We start from the raw sequence: 24,151 nt of genomic DNA, 5'->3' as shown, positions 1-24,151 counted from the left end.
CTGAAGCTCCGTTATTTAATTACAAAATATCATATTGAGTATAAATCTACCACTACACTACGTCTGTGTTATGAGGCACAACTCCAGTAGGTAACTTATCAACTACTGGAAAAATGTTCAATGCTTATCGAAAACTACCTTTAGAGTGCGCAACCCCCAACACAACCCTATATCTATAAAAGATCTATAAAACTACCCCTTCCTCTCTCCCAAACGAACATTCATTCAAAACTGCATTTTCATAAGATATCAGCACATCTGAACCATCTAAAATGATTACCAACAATTCTAGAAAACAGAATCCACCCCTAATAGTACAAACGATCTAATTAGTCTCAGAATTAGATTACAATTCATGGCAATCGATCAAATTTGCAGGTACAAAACTATTCTTGGCGATGAAATCCCACTATTCCCATGAACAGTCGACTGCACGTGCAATACAGATCATACTTGAGCGTGTGGAACGCGATTCGCAAGATTATCCAGAAAAGCCCGGCGAGGAGTGGAGGTTTCGTAGATGTTCTGGAAGCAGGGGTAGCTTCGCAGGACGAGAGAAGGTCGCCAATGATTTCGAGGCTCCGCCTACCAAGCAGAGGGTGGTAGCAACCCCCTAGTTGCGGGTAGTCCGCGCAGACCCGCTTTCTATATCACGTTGTGGGCGTAGACGTACCGTAGACACAACCCCCTGATGCATATACCCTGTCTTTTCACCGTTCACCGAGATCAAATCACTCGTCTCAGTCCTATCTTTGATCTTGCCGGTGCAGCAACGTGACCTCGAAAACACGAGCGACGGCTCGTCCATTTCCGTCGGATTATCGGTGTCGTGACCGTGTCGGGTCTTGGTGACAACTATTCGAAAAGGAAAACGCAACCATCGGGAAGCTGTGGGCGACGAGGATGAATCAGGATCAAGAGGTGCCCGCCGCAGCTACGGACTTGGCCAGACTGGTGAGTGAACGACCAATTGACAATCTTTAGAATCTCGTGACAATTGACAGATTGAGTCACAAATCGTGTCTACTTTAATAGAGCAATTTTATTTGTACAATAACATAGCCGACAATTATATTCGAACTGTAACTCTTTATTATTTGCAACGGTTTGTTGCATTTATCGAGGTGCTAGATAACGATTTATAGGATAAATGAATCTTCGCAATTTGTTCCTAGAAACGGCAATTATTTGTGACTCAATTTAATCATTTTAACACTGCGCTGTACGGAAATTTGGTAATAAGATTTTTGAAGACCGTACTATGTCATATACCTATTTTTTTTTACATAATGATTCTAAAAAAAGTTATTAGATTAAATACTAATGATAGTTACCTGTTGATTCATAATTGAAATAATTACTAGTATGATGTGTATTAAGCGAGGGAAGGGAATTAAACCAATGCGGAAACATGCAATTGTAAATTTATAGCATATAAAATTGACAAGTAACTATAAATTGTAATTAGTATTAATTCACGACAAAGTGATCTCATAAATACATACTTGTCGTCATGAAATTATCGATGCGGAATCAAATCTATACTTACACTTTGAACGGTTATCATTTAACAAACTTCTCAATAATTATATACAGTATAAAATTATCGTTGAACTCACCTAATTATTGTCTAATGCACTTTCACACCAGCACTAATTTTGTCCACTAAATCGAATCGCCATCGTTGCCGATTAATTAAAACCGGAGTCGCAGTGACTCCCGAGAAGCACCCCCGTGAAAAATTGGCCGTACATGAACCGTGTCCGATACCGTGTTTCCGGTCGCAGAAGCAAGCCACTCAAGGACACAATGGAGTCATAAGCGTGGACAGTAGCGATCGGCGTGGTCGATCTCATAATGCAGTGCTCTCCCGATGATCCTCGAGTGTCGAATTGCCGTGGCACGCGCCACCACGGTCCGATGGATGGTCCCACGGGTGCCACCCCTTTTGTGCCCTCTAAACACGTAATTGTCGCCACCATTCAACCCTCCTGGTGCCCCTCAACGGGACCCGGAACACCACCGTTCGCAGCGATACACGGGATCCGTGGGTGGTCGACGGGGGCACCCCATAGCAAACGGCGGAAAGGGGGGGCGACGGGTCTCTCTCGCGTCGCAGAAACACTTGATTTATGTTTGTTGATTCTAAAAATCACTCGATTCCCACACACCCGCCCCGTAGCCGAACCGGTGGTTAATTGACTGCCCCACGCTCGCGGGAACATATGCTGCCACTCGAGGTTCCCATGATTACTGAACCCCTCGATCAAGGGAGCGTGTTACACCGTGAACATTTACCTGGACGGGTCCTCGACAATCCAACAACTAGTTTGTCACGAAACTGTAACAGGGAAAGCTGTAACGATCGTCCTTTTATCCTCGAAAGGATGGCATCGAAACGTGCATTTTCTTTCCAACCCTTGGATTTCAAGATATTATAGTAGGATATTATATCAAGATATAATATTTAGTATTTTTTGGAAACAAATTTTCCCCTTTGCTTTGGAAATGAGCAGAGCAAACGCGTCTTTATTATAATAACAAAATTATTCAGAGGAAATTTGTTTTTTCCTAAAAGTATTAACATTTCCCTTTCGTTTCTCTTTGCCGTCTCCTTGACAGTGAATCCAACAGATTCGACGGAGACAACTCTAGTTCATCGACGAGCAACGCGTTCTCGATGGAACGCGATTGAACAACGAGGTAGTGTCATCCCGCAGGGGGGGGGGGGGGGGCGAAGATGCTCGACAACTTTTTTGGACAGTGGCGAGAGCAATTAGCAGATAGAGTCTGGTTCGGCAGCACGCTGTGATCATGAGCGTCGTCCTGTTACCTCGCATTGTTCGCGTTCCGACCTGACGAAACCGTCATTGTGTTCGCACCCTCTTGCTGGGCCGCGACGGAAAGAAAAAAAAAAGAAGGAGGAAGGGAGAAGCTTTCTCCAAGTGGCAACGCCTTCTCCTCCTAATTGATAAAATTGGACGACGACGAGAGATTGGATCGTTAATGAATAGGTCCGTCATCTCTTTCATCATATTTTGGTGAAAAGTTTGCTGCTACGCCGGACCGTTGCGCGTACGCGCGACACGGAAATGGACATCGTTTATCTATTCAAAGTCCACGGTAATCCGTTCTCGAGTGTATCGCAACGAAAAAGTCGAGATCCGCCGACGGATAGGGGAATCTGTTTGGAACGTGTTGTCTGCTCGATGACTTTATTATAAACCGAACCGAAGTGCGCAATTACGAGGGTGGCGTTTCGAAGGGAATTGGGGTGACGACCCCTCGCAGCATCATCGGGAACGATGGGGCGGTCCCCCCCGCTGTCCCTGGGACGGTTCATGGGTATCTCGTTTTCACTAGGTATGCACGAATGTTGCCCGTTCGTTTGCTCGTACGCGACACGCGTGCCCCGAGAAACTACGGTCCGCTCCGTTGCCGGCGCGTCTTTTTCCCCGGGAACGATGGGAAAGGTCAGGGGAGAAACGAAGACAGAGAAGAAGGGACCGGGAAAAGTGACCCGGCACGCGACCATGTTTGCGCGTTTACCTTACGAGTCGTTGCCTCGGGTACGCACTCGATTAACTTCTGATCGTTGAAATTACGGCCCACTGCGATCCGGTTGAAATCGTTCAAACATTCGTAGGTCCTCCATTTTTTACCACTTACATTAGCGAACTGTCAAGCTGACTCGCGTTTAGGGGATGAAACTATCAAAATATTGTTATATTGTTATCATTTTTTAGTGAAGAATATTATAAACTTTTGCACTGTAGCGACTGGAGTTCGATGCGCGAAAGTAGTATTTTGTAAATTTTCAACCCTTAACCGGATTATAATAGTCACAGTGGTTAATATACATCATTAATATACGTTGATGTGATTATTTAAAAATACATGTAATCCACTATTAACTCGTCAAGTTTGCAAAGTTTCAACGTAAACCTACTTTCACTCACTAATTTCGAAATAAGCAGTTTTTACACAAACAGTAACTGGCAGTGATTGGCAATTCGGTTAAAGATTAAAACAATGAACGAAAATTAACGAGTAATTACGGGAAAGTTACGTTGAAAACGTGTCCAACGCCCTCAACGATGACCGGATTGGTTATGGTAATTAATTCACATGCTGCGGCGTGACTCGGTTACTTTAATCGCGAGGTTCGGCAGGCGTTTTTTCAGGTTCATTTAACGCTGTCGTTCTCCGGCGAACGACGTCTCATATCGGGTTGGCGGGATTAAAGATTGAACGTAATATCGGAGAATGTAATTAAAATTTATATCAGAGAAAGAGAGAGAGAGGGGGGTGGGGGCAGAAAGAGAGAGAGAGAGTGAGGGAGAGGAGCGTAGCTTGTGGATTACGAGTGCCGAGCCACCACGGTGGACTAATTATAAATGACTATTAATTGCAATCAGAAGATGAACCAGGGACGAGGCAATGAACGTAAGACCAAGCCGCGAAAAAAGGAAGTCGATTACGTCCTCATAAACGATAATATCCTGTCGAATTAATCGCGAGAGAAAAACTGTCGATAAATGCGATTCAAAAAGTGGCCGCGAAGATTTCAATTAACGACCGTCTCCAGCGGATTATTTTTATTTCGTACAGGTTCACGGTTTGCGCCGAGGGAAGCGTATCGGAGGTTTCGCCGGATTATTGTCGCTTTTTGTCTTTTTCACCGGGAATTTCAAAGTGTAAGCGATCAGCGCAAACCGCAGAAGCGAAACTTCATAAAGGCGAAGCAGACGGCGACACGGCGTTATTGGAATTTCCAAAACCGGTAACCGGCTTTACCACTAGATTGCTCCGCAAGGAGGAAACCATCCAATCGTTCACCGGATGTCCTCCTTGCCTCCTCGCGCTGCTTCTCTCGCTCTTCTTCTTCCTCATTGTGCCGCTTTCACTCGCGAACACCCAGCTCGCTCCTCGCCTAACTCCTTTTCTGCCCCCCCTCCGAGTCGCCATGTTCGTTTTCGTTCCTCCTCGCGGTTCTACATCAATTTCGTCCCGATTGTCTCCCTCTTTTTATTTTCCGGAGGCCTAAAAGGCCGAATCACTCTCCTTCATCGGGAATCTATTCGTCTCGCGACGATTCTCGTCGAATTTCACGGCGTCGATGAAAATAGCAGACGGCGCGATCGATTCTTCGGCGAACAGATCCTCTTCAATTTCGCAAATCACTGCCAATTCGAAAGAAGACAAGCAAACACTTCGGTCTCTAATTCGTAACTCGGCCAATTTTGAAAATATCCGAGCAAATCCGACTTCTTTACTCCGAATTTTATTGTATTTTTAAGCAATGACAATATTTAGGAATATGCCATTTTTCGTCGCGAAGTGTATTATATGCTCTCCCTACCTCATGCAAAATTCTTTTTGCACCCCTTCGGATATTTTTACGTTCTTAACTGTTTCATTCAAGTGTGACGTAATGGAACATTTCTATTTCTACATTTTCTACCTACCAAGTGGCATTCGCCATAGTTAAATTTATTAATTTCTTAATATATTAATGATTTACTCCTACAGAAAAATAAAGAATAAACGAATAGATTAATAATAAAATAATAGTTGACGAAGATTACGTTACACGGTGACTTCGATAGACGTTCTCGCGGTCATCCAGTGTAGCCAGACAGTCATTAGCGATTTAATAATTGCCACGAATAAAGGTGGTTAATAATTCCGGACGCGGCAGACCGCACCGATACCGCCGCGTTTTATTATTGCAACAGGTTCGGAATACCGCGAAAGAACGACGCCCCGACAATTTTGTTATTGAAATCAAACACCTGCATGGCGATTTCTGCGTTCAGCGAAAAAAAACACGCGAACGCTTTCGGAGAAGGAAAAATCAAAATAAGCAGAATTTTTTATAGTCTATACGTAATAGGACTAAAGATCTCGAATAAAATTATGAATGCAAGCCTAACCTCGAGACTGCGTCGGATGCAAGAGATCGAATAAAAATGGTTTACGAAGAGTATAAAAAATATATAATTGTATGTTTTCAGTCTGGTGAAGAGTTCAGCAGACTCAGCGAACCGCTTCAAACGGTGGCCGCGGGATACTGTCCCACAGATTATTCGGTGGCCCAGACAACCAGCGAAGAAAAGCTACATTCTGGTAAGTTGCCTGATTTAATTCTTACTTATCTATATCGAAAATATTTGAGTCATATATTTCGTAAATACACTGTAAAATATTTTGTCAAAATGGAGGATGGACAAGCGAAAAGTGATTATTGTTATTACGTCGAGCTTGATAATATAATTTCTCGCTGCGAGGATAATAATCCATATTATAAAATGAGTCGGACAGAAGTTAATTCTCCGGTTAACAGGTTAACAAAGCGTTTTAACACTAAACCAACCAAGTCGATCAAAATGACTCCACACTTTTTCTTTTAAAATTTTTAGATTATATAGACTTTTACATACGAAATTATTAAATGAATATCACGATTGAAGCATAAATTATAATACAAATAGCAGAAAGTCTATCCAGTATGAAATAAATAAATCCAGTCTTGTCATTCTCCTAAAGCAAAACGCGTAGCCGCTGTTCGAGCTCGGTAGGTTTAGCGTTAAGTTCGGACAGATCCAAATGACCGGGATCCGTCGACTTAGGGTAAAAGTCACCGCGAGCCCGGTTAGATCAACTTGAAATTACTAGCGAACCGAGTTCTATCGCGGGGATCGAGCAGAGTCGCGAAGGGCGGTCCGTTCAGACCGCCATCCCCCAGCTCGGCACGATTTTGAAGTTCTTTGATACGACGTTACCCCGGAATGTCGAGACTTCGGCGTCTTGGGCTTCTTCTCCTATAAACACGCACACACGTCGCACACGAAAACGAATCTAGGGAGAGCGAGAGAGAGAGAGAGAGAGAGAGAAGGGAGGAAGACGCACACCCGCTTTGGAGCACGTGCAGGATGTACGCGAACTACGTACAACGGGGGCGAAGAGAGAACCACCCCCTGAAGAGAGGCTGTCAACGGCAGGCAACCAGTCGAGTCAATATCTTTATATAGTCGCATCAAGGACGATATTATTTTCTGGTGCAATTACGTTTCGAGACGATCCAAGAGTCTCGAAAATCGTCGACGAATTCTCGACCTCGTTCTCCTTTGATGAAACTGAAACCGAGGCCTCTCTATCATGCCAGATGTTGAAACAATTGAACCTTTCAGCTCCTCTAACCCCGGCGCTACGATTATAACAGATCTTTCCATTTCGTTGCAATTTTTCCGTGCAATCTTTTTTTGGAACAGCGTGCCGATTCTAATGCAACTTATTTTATTTCTACTTATTTTACGTACATGTGTCTAGGTTACTTAAATTAATTTTGAATAGTACTGTACATGTACTAAAATAATTCGAATAGTATATAGGTGCTAGCTAGATGTCATCGGTATTGACTTTTCCTCGATTTAAATAGCAAAGAATTGTTGAACCGCTCGAATTAAATATGTCTTATGATGCTATGATGCGCATACGTTATAGCAAGTTCTGAAAATGAAAGAGAAATAGAGGGAGGTAACAGTTTGACCAGCAAGTGGTTAATTCGATGAAATGTTAGCGGTTGTCCCGGTCGTCTCGGTTTCGTACTTGAGTCAGCCTTGACCCAGAAATCCGTCGTCACGGCGAGAAGCCTCGAGGCCGAATTCAATAAGCAACGTATTATCGCCGCAAAGAGCCCCATGGGGTAGTCGATGCCGGCTGTGTACCACCCCGGAGGACTCGCGCGCCACCCCATAGCCGGCGTCTGAGCACGGTGATTGACACTTTATATCTAACATTGGCATGCCGTGGTGTGAACCACCAGCCAGGATGGACCGCCTCCGCCTAACTCAATCACGGCTTATAATGCTGCAATTTCTCTATCGTAATCGCGTTACGCCCTACCACCGACTGCACCCCAGCAGTTCCACGTTCCTCGACGTCGACGACGACGATTCACCGTCAAGAAATATCGAAACGCCGCTGGAATCGCTCTGGACGAAAACAACCCTCCTGATAACACCTTTCCGATGGCCTCCGAATCGACCTTTTCTCGTTCCTGGCGTGGAAATCAATTGCAGGGAAAAGGTTTCGATGAATTCGCACCTGTCGTTAATGAACGTAGGGTTAGTAGGTTCGTTTGGGAATACTTCTTCGAACCTGGACTTCGCCCTCGCATACTCTGTTCCAGTGAATCATTCTTTAAAATAGATCAGAATAATAGCAAAATCATTTCAAGAATTTGAAATTACAATTTTATTAGTTTCAATTAATTAGAATGATTAGGAAACGAAACTAATGCCTATGAAGTTCCTGTATCTTGCAACGGGTGCATGATAATTTTTATTTTGTATGAAAGTCATGACCAATATTGATTTATATTAATATAAAACAATATACCTACGATAGATGCCGATATACAATATATTGTACGTAATATACACTCCCGTTCATAAGTACGAGAATATTTACTATTTTTAATGAACAAGTAATGTACAATATGAATTCATGGTATAAAACAAAGTGTCTAAATAATTATAGTCATGGTGTATGTCAATATACAACAATGTACACTTCTTATATTTCTACTTCTTCCATGAATGCATAAAAGTCTGACGTTTACACTCCGCAGACTTCATACACTCGTATTATCATTGTTCGTATTGTAATTGTGCTATAATGTATTGTCTTTAGGGAGGTTGCGTGAAGCGCCAGGGTCCAGTGACCGTACCCCAACAAATTAGCGCACGATCGACTAGTTAGAGTGGTAATCTGGCCGCGCATAGTGGGAGACTTTATTATCTACGAGGCTAAGTAAATTCGATTCGTCAGACGAAACTGTGACTACGAACAAAACGAGGTTACTGACAAGTGGCTACCCGTGGCGAATCCTAGAGGCCCATTAAACGGACCCCATGCAGCACGCACAGATATTTCTGTCGCGGTCTCCTCATTCTGGAAGGGGTTGTTCTCGTCACTGAATCATCCCCCTACTTTCCTCTTTTGTTACGTCTTAGCGCCGCGATCGAGTCTTATCACACCCTTGAGATCGTCTTTCATCGCGGTATAATGACGCAGAAATAATATCGCGGTGTCATAGGGCGCATTCTCCGGCTTGATTTAGTATTGTTTCGCCCTAGTATTAATTATTGGTCGAGCGGAACAACACGAGAATACTATAGGAAATATAGGCATTATTGTTTCACTTAATATTGTCTCGCCCTACAATTAGACGAAAGTGTACAGTGATTTGGAAAAATTGCTTAACATCGAATTATAATCGATTCGAAATATGGATAGCAAAATTGATAGCTCGACCGTGGTTCTTTCACTCGAAATTAATTATTACAGGAAAGCAAATTAATTATTTGAGAGGATTGGAAATGCAGACACTGTTGTTGACGCGCGCATGATTGCAGTACGCGTGATTACAAAATTAAATAAATTATTGTAACGTGTAAATACTTGCGCCGGTATTAATTCCAGGCAATATCTACTTTCTGGTGTCGTTACGGGTTGATGATGACTCACCGAACGGATGTTCACGAGCAATCGTGCAACAATGTAAATAGGCGGGATTAATTTCGCTGCGGGATAATTATCGCCCAGTAACCATTAATCATTACGCGGCGAACGCATACTCGCAGTCCGCCGTTTAATTTCTTGGCGAGCTAAGAAGACTGACGTTGCGCGGTCACGAGATTATTATAAATTGTCTCCGCTCGGGTTCCAATCTTGAAGCTTTCTGTCGAAACTGTTCTTATCAACGCGATTGGGTCTATTTACGATAAGATTGATTAACTCGCGGCTAGGTCTATTCACGTAACCTAATCGTCGAACTATTTTCATGTATGCGATAATTATGTTACGTAAATGTTTGTTTACGCAAATTACAGGTGACCATTTGATTAGAATGGACGTTTAAAACAACGTAATTTTCATTCCAGAGAACGAAATCTACTCCGCGCAGGAATACAGGCAAGAAACCTGGCTGCAAGATGGTGAGTAGCCGTTGTTATAAATAAACGTGTTTGCTTTGCAATTAAACGTGGAATTGTAGCCCTGGTGGTGGACAATTGTTGACGTAGTTTCAAGACCAACCATACCAACTGCCTGGATAGCTCAGTCGGTAGAGCATTAGACTTTTAATCTAAGGGTCCAGGGTTCGAGTCCCTGTTCGGGCGGATATTTTTTTCCTTTTTACTTTAATCGTAATAATTTCTTTTTCTCCGCTGAAATAATCAAGCACCCTTTTTCATTTTTAATCCGATCGAATCGTAGCGAAAACCGATAATAACGCAAGAACGTAATACACGTCGGAAGGCATTTTAAGCATTGTGCTTCCCGATGGGAACAAGCGCGATCCATTTCTCACGGCGGTGAATTCGCTACCGGGTGGATTCGTAAATCTTCCACGAGGATTAGCATTAGCCACAGTGGCCGGCCACTATTCAGGAACATTAATTTTAATTACTTCGAACTGTAATGTAATGCACGGTGGATGCAATGTAATAAGAACGATAACGGACGGGGCTGACGCCAAGGGTCGAAGAAAAATCTATTCCGACCCCGGGAGGGGAACACGGTCCGATCATTAGCTAAGATCTCTCTCTCGCCCACTCCGTTAACGATGTAACCGCGTCGCTTCCCGACGTGATCGAAGATGCTCGCGATAGAACGGTCACAGCCAAAATATAACATTGCATTTCCTCTGTATCACATTACAGGTAGCAGCTGCGAAACCGAGGACAGCGAGCAATACGTGCCGGAGTACCACCGTACGTCACAATCACATTTCTAAATTTCTTAAATCAATCCCGTCGCGCAAACGGTCTCTTAACGATTTTCCATCGGATTCGCCGGAAGTTTTCGGCAGCGTTCTGTTGAAGCCGCACGGGATTGGGTAATCGACGCGACCCAATAACGTTAACTAGAAACTATGTGGCGGGAAGGAAGGCAATCTTCGCGAACGCGGAAACTGCACGGAAATGTCTCGCGCATGCAATTCCTTCCCAATTTCGAAAGAAACTCGGAACGCTCGTACGGGAAGTTGCGAATTTCTCATCGCGGCCGCGCACAGCGGCTGATTTCATATAGCAGAAGTGAAATCCCGGGTTCGGGGAATGCAATTTGGCTTGGTATAGGCTAGGGATTCGTCCGAGTAAACTCGCCTCGCGCGAAACCCTGTGGAAGCTCGTTCCTCGACGAAAGACTTGCTTTCTCGCAAATACGGGAACGCTTTTACAATATTGATGCTTCTGTCAGAAGTGGAACGCATTTCTCCTTCCTTTCTGTAACTGGTCGTGTTTTAGCTCGTTTATCGTCTCTGCGATACCATGTTTGTATAGTTTTCTGCATTTACGAGATTCTTGCTTTTGAATACGCGAAGAGTATCGATCGGAGCGCAGATTGCAATAAACATCGGTTGGTTTATACTCGACTTTCAGTCCATTTATGTACGCGGTACGATAATGTCTTCTTTCTTAAATTTTCTCAAATCAAATTATTTATTCAACGAGGTGGAGCACTTTCTAAATAAATCTCTCGTACATGTCTCAATCAGGTCATGCATTAAAGGGTTGCCATAAAATTGAATCAATTTCATTCTTACCTGTATTAATTTCTTGCTTATTGTATTTACCTAAATATACCTTTAAATTACTAATTTTCAATACTTAAATTAACCCAAGTGTTAAGGCGTTCTTATAAAATCGAGTCAGGCCTTTATCTAATTCAAATGTTATTATTATTAATCTATAACATAATAATAATTCTTTAAAATTCTTTATTTATGCAATATTGTTTTTATTTTTCATAGTTTGAAACATTTTCCTAAAAATTTTCTGATAAGAAGGAATTTTCTACTTTTCCGTGTGATGCAAATGGGTTGAACACCTTTATAAAATGAAATCAATTTCTTCGTCTCATACTAAAATTTTTGTATTAATTTTTGATATAAAAGACAATGTTTATCAGACCCGATGATGACTTCTTTGTATAGCGTTTTCGGGGAGGAACATCGCGCGCGATTTTAACGATCCATGACCCTCGCATACGATTAGGTTTTATCGAGCGACGATCGTTTCTTCGACGCGATGATCGACCAAAGGGGGGTGAGTGAAAGAGGACGGTAAGGGCGCGTGTCGTACCGGAAGTGGAAGGCGCATCGTTGCAGTGGCACGTGGGGGTGGGTCCCGCGTCTAATGGGGCCGCCGACGATTTTGCGTGGCCGAGGGAGCGTCCCCCCGCCCGATAAATCAAACAGACTCCCGGCCCGTGGGAAGCATAAGTCGGAGGCCTCCGGCGATCATTGTATTTGCAAACATCGGAAGTTTACTTGCTGCCGGAGAGCACCGCCGCGTCTCGATTCGGACGAAAGAATCGTACGGATTTGTGTAATCGCTCGGACCTGATTCTACGGCGGACACGCGCACGTTCACCGCGATTATGGTAGCCGGAATCATTAAACGTTGCTGGCGAAATTCTGTTATTGTGTGCCTAAGATCTGGGCAAACATCCTATCCGAAAATGGTTAGATTTTGCATTCGCGAAGGAACTTCGCTAAACGTAGAATTTACCGAGTTCATTTCCTTTCCTTGAATTGCTTGAAAAAATTTTGCATTTTTATCTTGTGAAATGGCTTCGATAAAATTTTATATCACTTCTGTGTGTGTTATTTTATGTTATTTTTAACTGCACTGATATGATCTAGAGTTTATATTCTTGTTATAGACATACATTTTCCTTGATTACTGCAGCGTAATATAAACATTTCCTATTTTAAATGTTACGTCAATATTATTTTCATAATTGATGGAAGCTTGTACAAAACATAGCATAAGAAATATTTTCTATTTTTACCGATACGATCTCCAGACTATGCTCTTGCTGGAAATACCACATTGCTTATCTCCGCGTCACGTACGTTCGTTTCGGGCGTTCGCCCAGCAGTCCAAAGGTTCTTGAAAAGTCCCGACGTCGGATCGGACTTGTCGCCGTGACCAAAGATAAAGCCGTGATGCGATAACAAATCGCGATATCGATCTCACTGGGGCGAAATGAAACGCCGGAACGGGTAAAAAAGTTGGCTATCCCATCCGGTCTTCCCGGTTACAGTGCTGCAACTGTAACATCAACCGGTAAACAATGCCCTCGAATGAAAGTTTACCGGTAAATCGGGAGCCGCGGATAAACGTATTTACCCCGGGCGCGCGATTCGTTCCGATTGTTTGCGCGCGTATTACGTACACAGAACACGGGGGGGAGGCGGAGGCGGATTCGGTCTCCCCCGTAGCCGCGGAACATGCGAATAAAATCAACGGATGATGTGCAAATTTGACCTTGTAATATTATAAACGCAACATTACAGACGTACAATATTTGACGATTCGTAATTGCACGATAAATCCGTAGTTTCGCTTCGTGTTTGCTCGACTCGACGGATTCGAAAGTGGAAAATCGGAGGCGGGAAAATCTTGACGATAAGTCGAGAGGAATATTATATATCGAGGTTCCAGCTTATTTTAAGACGGCGTGTAACCATTTTTTGGGCTTCTAAAACGAGAATAACAGAGCACAGACATTTTCTTTATTGGATTAACACACGTAGACGGCACGCGCTCGCGAGGGGGAGCTGTGTAAGTGAGAGCATATAGACATTATCTGTCGTTGCCTCTGGCCGTTTGCTCATCTATTCCAGGCGTATCGAAATATTTGCGGGATTCGCCAAAGCGTAGCGAAAGATTTTGCGAAATCTTCTCGGTGAACGATGAATTTCGCGAACATTGTTCGTTTATTAAACGGTAAATGATACTGTCGCTACGAGAGATTATAATCGGACAGATCATAGAACAGAATGAAAATTATTATACTTGTCAACTGCTGAGATAATTAATCATTCGAAGGTGGAAGCGGAAATTTAAAAATTTTTCTAACGTGTTCTGCAACGTCTGTTTTATCTGTCTATTTTAGTCATAAATGTATTAATTTCGACGTCTAAAGTTAATCGGCTCGTGGGGACGAGGGTAGGGGAGAAAAATCGTATAGACTTAATATAAAGTGCCTGGCCGTGTAACGCGATATCGATAATCGACGGGAATCTTCTGTTGATTCTTTCTTGCCGCTTTAAAAACATCAGCCCCGGGCGGTCTGCTGCCTTTTTTAATAAAATCTCGATATTGATAGCGGATCGCTCCGAGGTTTCATTAACGGCTGGGGAAAGCGATTTTTCATGTGTAGGTAATAATTGTAATTAGACCTCGGACTCGATGCATTTACGGTAGAATTAAGTGGGCGAAAGGATATGAAATTTCGTTTTCGTCGTCAAAAATTAATAATTTACGAGGAGAAAATAATTTCGTAATAATACGTTTACAATAATTTATGAGGGGAAAAAGAATTTATGAGGATATCCATATTTTTTTAAATAATATATAAATTATCGTGGAACTTCTAATTTCTTTAACTATGAATATAATGGTACGCAAAAGGGTTAATTAACGCGTTGACCAATAGATTTCCGTTCATCGACGCGTATTAATTTTTCTCGCAATGCGATGAACCTTATTCTATTCCGTCTTTTGGTTCGAGAAGATTTAACCTGTTAGCTGCGTGCGACGAATATACACGTCACAAAAACGTTTTCTAAATTCTAAAACAACTGTCGACAAAGCTATACTCATTGTGATCGATAAAACGCATAACAAAATCTTCAAAATAGAATGACGCAGCTAAGTGGTTAAACTTCGACGAACTTCAACTTCGTGATCGCGATCCAAAAATTGCTTCGACCTTCTGAGATTTCTGGGCAGTCGATGCGTTTACAAAACCAGTGGACCGTAGATGAATTTTCAGACGCCAACGTGAAGCAAGAGTCGGCGAACTGCAGGAGGATCAGCGACGCGAGTTACGCGCAGTATCAAGCCTCTGTGAGCCATCCACAAAGTAGCACATTCTTGGACCTGGATCCAGAAAATCGGCCCACCTGCTTCGGGTAAGTATCATTTGAGCATAATTAATTTGCGGATTGAAAATAAATAGAGGACCTTCGATTTGCGGTTGCACAGGGCCAATAAACTGAGTTCAGGAACGAACGAGTCTACGAAAAGCGTCGCTGTGAAAGAGGAGCCTGCAGACAGAGGCTATGGGGAGCCTATTGTTGCAACTATACCCACGTCTACAGCTCAAGACACTCGGAACAGTGAGTTATTAAATGAGTCCTTTGTCAAAGTTAATTTGCATGGCTAGGGATTACTGAAATCGCTGAAATGCGTTCGGATACATTTTAAAACAGAATAAATTTTTAAAAAGTGGATTAAATGACATTTGTTAAGAATATCGGAGGGGCTAAGCAGTGACTAAACAATTTCTTGTTTAAATTGCAATTTGGTTAAAATGGGAAAGAATATGATAGAAAAGTTTAACACTTACGAACTCTTTTATTTCTTTCTGCCAGTCCAAGTAATAACAAAATTAAAGGAAAGTATTTTAGTTAGGTTATGTCAGTGAACTAAATCCTTTGCTATTTAATAAATTAAGTCAAGTCATTGCGTTCAATTTGAAAAATGCTATTCTATTTTAAAAGGTACCCAAATATTAATGCAAGTCATTAAACATTTTTATTATTTCAATAGTCACGAACTATAAAATTAGCAAAAGCTTTAAGAATAACAAATTTAGTGACTCCGTTGGAGGATGATTTCTTGATCAATTAAACCGAGAGACAGCGTCCTCCGAGAGCTCGATGCTCGACAAAACCGAGCTCTGATTCAGTGATTCCCTCGTCTTAAACGCGCACCATGACAAATCTCTTGACAATAGGTCCACGTGGCAGGGTGGTGCCCTATGCGTCCCATAAATAACTGGAGCACAGTGCTTGGTGCGCTTCCGTCCATTAATCGAACCCCGGGCTCGACTCTTCTTCCGGTTTCTGTTCTCCGAACGGTTTCTGTCACCGTTCCGCGATTTTTTTCTCTCTCTCTCTCTCTCTCTGCTCATAATTAGTATATCAGCTTTCTGGAGTCGGGGGTTGTATCGCATGCATAAAGCAACGCCCGGCTTGATCCGACAACAAATACCGGTTTCAACGAAAACTGCCGGTGTAATCCTGGACAATATGCTCGTCGCCGGTGCACCGGACCCGCTCACGCGTGACTAAGTACACGTAAGTGAATAATTGAAGAATGCTTTCAACTCGAAAGCTACTGAGAGAGAGGGCAGGGAGGGATACAGAGAGAGCGAGAAAGAGAGAGGAGAGAGAGAGAGGCTTGCAGAATCCAGCGAAAGCTGCTAAACGAAGGAAAGAGCATGGAATTCGGTCCCTGGGGAGCCGAGCAGGTCGAGCTTTCTTCGAGCTGTGTTGTCGGTAGCAGAAGTAAATGTTGCTTGCAAGAAGTCAAACCGATGTGTGTGATTATTAATCGCTAACAACAAATTTTTAAAAGAAAACTAAAAAATAGATCACTTTGGCTACTCTTTTTACTCTGCGCTTTCAGCAATTTTTAAATTGCACAACCTGTTTTAAACTTCAAATCTAGCAAAACGGGTTACCTTTTACAAACAATTATAAGATAGATAAACAACCCAGAGTTTAAGTATATCCGTAATATAATATTCAGACACGATAAAAATATCACGGACAAACTTTTCCAATATTGCATGAGACAGCAGCGAAACGTGTTAAGTTAATGAAGTTACAGAAGAAAAGGCTCCGCCGAAAGAAACCGGCTGATTGTCGGTGGCAATCACCTAATCGACGTATAGATACAACGCGAAAAGCGTCCTGCTAGCTCATGCTCGGTAATCATCGCGATGATTAGTCTTCCTTTATTCACGGGGCACGAAAACGAATCCTTTAGGAACTGCCGTCGAGTTCGCCGGGCCGAACACGGGCCGCCCGTGTATACCCCCCATTTACTTCCAAGTCACCCGGGAATTATGCTTCTACTTCTCTTCGCGTAATTCCTCCCTACCATTAAGCCGTTTCAATTATTTACAAGCAGTTTAGATTAATAATAGGATCGTACCTATCGCTGATATCGATACCTACCCGACACATATGCTGCGGCTCTATCAATTTCCTATCGGAGGGTGAACGGCGTGGCGAGAAAATACTGTCAGCGAACCGAACTGTCCGTCAAACGAGTTGTTCGAAAATTTTTGGCAATATTACATCTGTTCTCTATACATTTCGATGAAATAGAGATTTCTATTTTATTCCGTGCTCCTCGATTTCGTCGAGCAAAGATTTACGGTTTTGAAAAATGTAATAAAAGACTGGAGACTATGCAGATATTTTTAATTTTTGGGTAATTTATAGTTAACTTTCTAGCAGATTATTTTTAGGTAATTTTCTACTAGCTAATTTTAATTTAGTAATTAATTGTGAAATTAATCGTTAGGGTTGTTAACCCTATACTAATTTCTAAAAAGAGGCAAGACAATTTATATTTACTATGTGTCTATATTTACTTAATTATTTCAATATTGACAGCAAGAAATCAGATTTTAATTCGGACTAAAAAGAACGGAACAACAGTTATGCTGAACATGTTATCATTAACCCTTTGCACTACAATAACGAGTCAGACTCGTGATACAGACTGCATGCAACATCTACTAAATATCAACATTATTAATTTCTTCTACATTGATATATTCTCTTATCAAAGTCTAGAAACGAAGGTATATAAAGACAATAAAAGAAACAAAAATCGTCTGGTCCTACAATTAAAAATATCGAGGACAAATAAGTGTTAATCAACGCAGCGCGAAAGAAATGGTAGCGCAAGGGGTTAAAGATCTCCATCGCGTGTCATATTCGTCAAAATATGCCAAGGGGATAATTCTCAACGATCTGTGAGTTCCTCCTTCGGGAGTGAAAAATTGTGAGAGAATGAAACGAAATTAGATTAAAAAGGTATTCATCGTTGTTCGCGGAGCCAGTGTGAACGACACGCTGTAATTTTCGAAAGCAGCAAGGAACCGTGTGAAATTAACAAGAGGTAGGGCCTGGGGGCCGGTACAAACGATCGAGAAGCGAAATGCAGACGAGATCAAGCGTGTCCTGTGTCCCGTCATCGTATCGGGTTGAATAGTAATAACCGGTTAATGGCTACAGATTGGTGGCCGCCCTACTAATTAATACGTGCACGAGGATCACGGGGATTACAGGTGGTCAGGCCCCGTCGGCACCGAGCCGGCAGAATTCCGCGACAATTACCGTCGCACGAAGAAGTTCGGCAGCGGCTGTTAAATAAACAACGCGCTGACCGTGAGTAATTACAGTGGGTAGGCTGCGATCACCGCGAATCGGCTTGATTGCGAAACGGTACACTGTACCTCAAAAGTATCACCCGAAATCATCGTTCTAACATCCGAATCTATCACAAATGTTCATCTATCATTAACATTGTCTTCAACAATTTAATCGTTTTAAATCCTTTTAAATAGGTCTCCTTTAATCTCAGTTAAAAAATTCCACAGGGGATTTTTAAATCACCATTTCATATTCTCATTCTCTTACAAATAATTAATTACTTAATTAACATGTTTTTGGATAAATGTATATTATGTAATCGCAAAGATGTTCTGGACGAAGTTATGTAAATGCTACGCGATATGAGCGCACTGGTGATTTTTTATATCGCCATTTAATCGTCCAATTTTCTTATAAACACGCATTTGTCGGTGGTGTTGCGTTTGACAGTTTAATTTCTATCTCGTTGAACAAATTCGCAATTAAGAAAGTGTCCGCGAACTTTTGTGCAACAGTGTAGCGTTCGAGACACGGGCTATAAGAGAGAGAGAGAGAGAGAGAGCGAGAGAGAAAAGAGGAGAGAGAGAGAAACGACGTTTCGTTGCGTCAGGTGGATGGAAAATGGAGGTTGCATTATTAACCAGCCTCTACTCCGGAATTCGGGGATCAGGCAGACAGAGACGGACGAATAAAGGGCTCGGCAGCGCCGGAGAATACGAGAAAGTTGGAGAGACTGAGCGAGAAAGGTGGAATCGCGTGAAACGGGAGTCGGAGAGAGACAAAAGAACGCGGCCGCTCTCGTCTGAGAGTGGACGAGTGGAGGCCGTCCTCTTTTCCCGGCAACCCTTCTGCGCACCGCCCCTGACCAGTCCCGGCTTCAACCCTTTTCCTGCTCGGTACATCGCCACCGGTTTCATCAGCTCGCGATTAATTTTAATCTAAAACTACCCGCAAAGCCTCTGGTCCCGCTTGCACGTTGAGGTCGACCCCCTTTCGCCCCCTCTACGGAGAGAGTGCCAGATTGGCCCGCAGCTTCCCTGCCCACCCCCGCCAGGCCCCCCTCTCGACCAAACCCCTCCGCAGAGCCGTGCGGCGGCTCCGCTGTCTATCTCGTCTGCACGAGGATCAGGGATCCGACCGACGTTTGCCCGGCGAGGAAGGTAAAGCTAACTCGCCGACACGATTAAACCTCGGTAACCCTTCCTGTTGATTTTCTTCAGTGACTGAGATCCACCGTAATTACCGTCGAAAGAAAGAGCAACACCGGCCGCCTGCTAATTGAGAGAAGGCTTCGAGCCACGCTATCGGTGCTTGTCACGATGCTAAATTGGTCCGAGCGTGTCCGAAACAGATCTTTTCACAACTTTCGGAATTTTCGGAAAGATGCTTCCGGGTTTGAGATACATTGTATCGAAGGAAGTGGATTGTTTTAATATAACGTACATAGAAACTCGAATAATATGAAGCAGTAAGTTTTCAAATATTCCTTCGACGGCGAAGTATAATTGATAATTGTTTATGAACACAGTCTGATCAAAGATATTTATAAAAAACAGTGAAATCTCAATCGACTGATATTTTAATAGAAAATTCGACCGATGAAGGCTAGCTCAGATAGTGCAGTACAGCTTACAAACGATGGAGCGAACTTTTACCCGGTGAGGGTTAATCGTAAAAGGGTTAAATGTCGCCGTTTCCAGAAACATCCGCTTGACGAGTATCAAGGGGCGAAATTCAAATATTTCCGAGCGTTGTGCTCGAAGAAGTATCGGTGTTTTAATTGCTGAAGGGGGTGCATGCGGGATGACAGAAAAAACGAGCGAGAACGAGAGACGGAGGGATGGAGAGAGCGGCATTCCGGCTCGATATCGGCAGGGGGCTCTCAATTTTTCAATATTCCCCGTACACGACTTGGAACGTAACCGGATTACGGTTCGAGAATAGCTTTTTCGGCTCGAGGGACCGCGGGATCGGCGGGATGCCGGCGGTGTTGGTGTTCCCCGGGAGGAGAGCACCCGATTAATATACATATCGCGCGAGCTCCGCGCGGTATTTCAGGCGGTGCCGCCATCCGCGAGCTTCGCCGAGCCGGCAACCCCGTGGGCTTTGAATATCAACCAATTTCCTGCCGATATTTGTGTGACGAGCACTTCACCGGCAACCGCGCGTGAGTGCAATCGCTAATACGTCGCCCGTTCTTCGTCCTTTTTTCCTTCGGATCCGGTCGTGCTCGGTCCTCCTCGTCCTCCTTCCCCGATCCGTGCCGCGTCTACCTTTCGTTTAATCCCGCGCCGCTAACTCACCGTTTAACCCTTTTGTCGGTAAAAGTCGCGTATAGAGAATTTCGAAAGACGTTCGCGCGCTCGAGAAATTTTGACGAAATCGAAGTTGCTCTGTCAAAGTCTCAGTGCACAGTATCCTTCGGTGGTCTACAAGGAACAACGTCAATGAGGTCATAGAATCCTGAAACGTATCTTGCGTAGACAGTGCGCATCATTTGCAGTAAACCTTAGAGGTGTAGCATCAGGTGTTGTATAAAAGTAGAAACGATCGACGAAGCTTTGTATTTTCTAAAAATTCTGTAAGACTGATAGGCGTATCATCATCCAGATGGAAAACTCTGTTCTCTTTCTCGTACCTAACTTCCTTCAGCAAATCATCTGGCTTTTGTTGATCGACATTACATGGTTCCTAAAAATAATTGAAACAAAGAAATGTGTTAGAGGATTGGCTAAATAACTTATCTACGCTTTGAAAAATATGCTTGCCTCGATTGCCTTTCCTGGCACGTGTTTACACTTAGAGAGTCTGTATTGAAAGAAGACTGAGGAAATACCTATGAGTAAATCCAGAATACAAGTAAATTAAAGGATATTATAATTGTAACAAAAATTAATGTAGTCACAGATAGTCAACAAAATACAAAAATAATTCCTCTAGAACACTAAAAAACGGAGACAAAAATTTGAAGCTATCAAAATCCAACTAAATTTGCAATAGAGATTACTAATGAAAGTAACGCGTGTTCTTGACAGACAACAACCTGGTGTACCAGCAGCAGCAATATGCGAGCGGAACGAGGACCAGCAGAGGCTCACCGTCGCCCAACAGACCCGCCAGCACGTCCTCGGCGGCCTCGCAGTGGCAGTCGACTGTCCCAGCGTCTACCGAAGCTTTCTTTCCGCGCCAAGAGAATTGGAGCTCGGAGGTGTACGGGAAAAGAAGCGTGACTCCCACGTGGACCGAGCTGGGCGCTCAATTAGACAGCAGGAACTCGTCGTGGGAGAGACAGGGGAGCTGCTACCAGAAGAAAGGCTCGCCGACCTCATGGAACGCGGACTACAACGGCAAAAGGCCGTCATCGGTCACCGGAGTGTCGCCTTGGACCGAGATGACGGTCGGCTACCAACAGCAGCGACGCGGTTCCCTTCAGCTTTGGCAGTTCTTGGTGACGTTGTTGGACGATCCAGCGAATGCGCCTTGCATTGCCTGGACTGGTCGGGGCATGGAGTTCAAGCTGATTGAACCTGAAGAGGTAAAGAAGCAAACTTCAGTAACGCGATCCAATTTTCTTCAAAATCGCCTTAGCGTTTTTAGACTCTTCTTAGCATCGCTAAAATTTTCTTGGCATTTTTAATACCTTCTCTCTTTCTAGAGTATTTCTAACATCCTTTAAGATTATCATTTAAACGACGATTGTCAACACTTTATCGACCGGTAACATATATCTGCTTTTTCCCCGATCGGTAACTAGTGAATATAACAGTTGTCATGGCAAAAGATAATTTTTTATCTATTATTGAGATAACAGTCTTAGATTGTGTTTCTGTACACTCTAATATTATTATACAATTTCTTACATATTAGATATCTATCACGATTACTAAAATAAATGAAATAGATAAAATAAATATTATTTAATGCCAACGTTATAAAAACATAAAAATGTTAGTAGATCTAATTAAAAATGTTAAGTTTCTCAACAAAAGCGCTGGTTTTAAAAGAAGCTTAATCATTTTCCTCTAAATTACGATGATAACGGAATAGTCTTCGCAAAGCATTAAGATCCGCCATGAATGTTTCCGTTTAGGTAGCTCGGAGATGGGGTGTCCAAAAGAACCGACCAGCGATGAACTACGATAAGCTGAGCAGGTCGCTGAGGTACTACTACGAGAAAGGGATAATGCAGAAGGTAGCAGGAGAGAGATACGTTTACAAGTTCGTCTGCGATCCGGAAGCGCTGTTCAACATGGCGTACGGCACCGGAGGGTCTTCGAGTCTCCCCAGCGAAGTACAGAACGGTGTACGAAGCCAGTCCATATCCAGCAAGATCTCAACCACGAACGACGTCTCCGACTTGGGGAAACATACTTCCAGTGGCTACGGGGATGCTGTTCTTGCCATGTACTCCAACACTGCTGCAGGTGCGGGACACATTCTCCTACTACCTTTCTGTATCTGATCAGTTACTCAGTTGTGTAGAAAGTAGCGAAAACGTTGGAAACATATCTCCATTTCTAGACAAATAAAAGTTCAATCCAGAGACCGCTTCAAAGTGAACAACTCGTAAAATACATCCCCAACTTTTCCATTTAAATACAGATAGAATATCAATCTGAGATAGGTTTAATTTTGGCAACTGTTATTTGGAAAAACTACCCCTAATTTTCTTGGCAGGGAAAAGGTGTGTAAAAAGTACCTCGAAATTTAGCACGTCGCATTTTTCATTCTCCAGTGTATGGATCGTCCAGCCTGCACCATCTGCACCAGTACCTGGGCGGCAACGACGGCTTCAAGACACCGCCGAACAGGTACCATCCTCATTACTCGCACGAGTACAACGGCGCCCATCATCACCCGCCATCGAGCTACGCAGAGACCTTCCTGAACTACGGTCGCCTATCCTCCCACGAAACGCCGGCCGAATCGAGGAGCCAAGAGCTGCCGAGGATTCCCTACAACCAGGAAACCGAGGGTATCGGCAGAGAACGGGACGCGTCATCGATTTTATACGACGGGGTGCAGAGAACGCAATTGCCGACCGCCCCGGCGATCTCCCAGCCCACCTTGCTGGATGCTACCACCACCAGCTCCAAGATCGAGCAAACATCGTACGCCTGCCTCGGCGTTGGTAGCTGCGTCTGCTGAATCTCCGTCCGATATAAAACGAGTCAGACATTGGCATTGACCATGACGGTTTGAACAGACGAGCCACCGCTTGTCGCAATGGCCGGAGAGCATTCGAACCTTCTCGAGTTGCTGGGATCTTGTTCTAGCTATGGTCGCAAATTCCGGACTCGTGCATGGTACGCGCAGTTGCTAGAATCGAAAGAGAAGCTCGAATTACTTGGTACTTGGCATCGTAGGTTGAGAATGTTAGAATTTGATGAGATGTAGATTGAGTTGTAGATTGAAAAGTTGATTGGTATGTTCTTGATTGGAGAACCAATGAGTTCAAGTTCGACTTGGGAACGCGAGCCAACGAGTGTACGATGCACGAGTCTCCAATAAAACGCGCGATGCGACGTCGACGAGGCAGCAAGTAATTTAGGGGAAAGATATAATAAATTAGAGGACCCTCCAAGTAGCCAACTTACGGAAGCTCGTGCGACTATAGAAACAAAAGCGTATAGTCGCGCCTGTATCGCGCGGTTCTATGGATCATGTACATAAATACCGACGACAATTCGTCAGTTAAGAGTGAGTGAGAACGAGAACGAGAGAGAGAGAGAAAATAGTCCGGAGGATAAAATCACTTGTGATCGTTGAGTCCGAGTAGTTCACCACTGGATCTGTAATTTCTGTAAATATGAAATAAATCTCTATCGAAACAACGTTGCCGGAATTCTTTCGCCTGTCGTCACTAACGGATGTATCCAGTTACGTCAACGA

The 24,151-nt window shown here is 43.4% G+C and overlaps 1 protein-coding gene and 1 non-coding gene across 2 annotated transcripts; both read left to right on the top strand.

The window, feature by feature from the left end:
- The first annotated feature begins 903 nt into the window (after positions 1-903).
- Positions 904-24,151, top strand: Ets96b (ETS variant transcription factor Ets96B). Its single transcript, XM_078176638.1, has 8 exons — positions 904-954; positions 6,018-6,129; positions 9,951-10,004; positions 14,857-14,995; positions 15,069-15,202; positions 21,295-21,794; positions 22,350-22,683; positions 22,995-24,151. The coding sequence occupies exons 1-8, from the start codon at positions 904-906 to the stop codon at positions 23,405-23,407; spliced, it is 1,737 nt and encodes a 578-aa protein (XP_078032764.1). The 3' UTR covers positions 23,408-24,151.
- Trnak-uuu (transfer RNA lysine (anticodon UUU)) lies at positions 10,115-10,187 on the top strand. Its single transcript has one exon. It is a non-coding gene; the product is annotated as a tRNA-Lys (tRNA).

Source organism: Augochlora pura, chromosome 3, assembly GCF_028453695.1.
Source record: "Augochlora pura isolate Apur16 chromosome 3, APUR_v2.2.1, whole genome shotgun sequence".
In the NCBI taxonomy this organism is placed as follows: Eukaryota; Metazoa; Arthropoda; class Insecta; order Hymenoptera; family Halictidae; genus Augochlora; species Augochlora pura.
The sequence above is the reverse complement of the archived record's forward strand: the minus strand, read 5'-3'. Positions and strand labels throughout refer to the sequence as shown.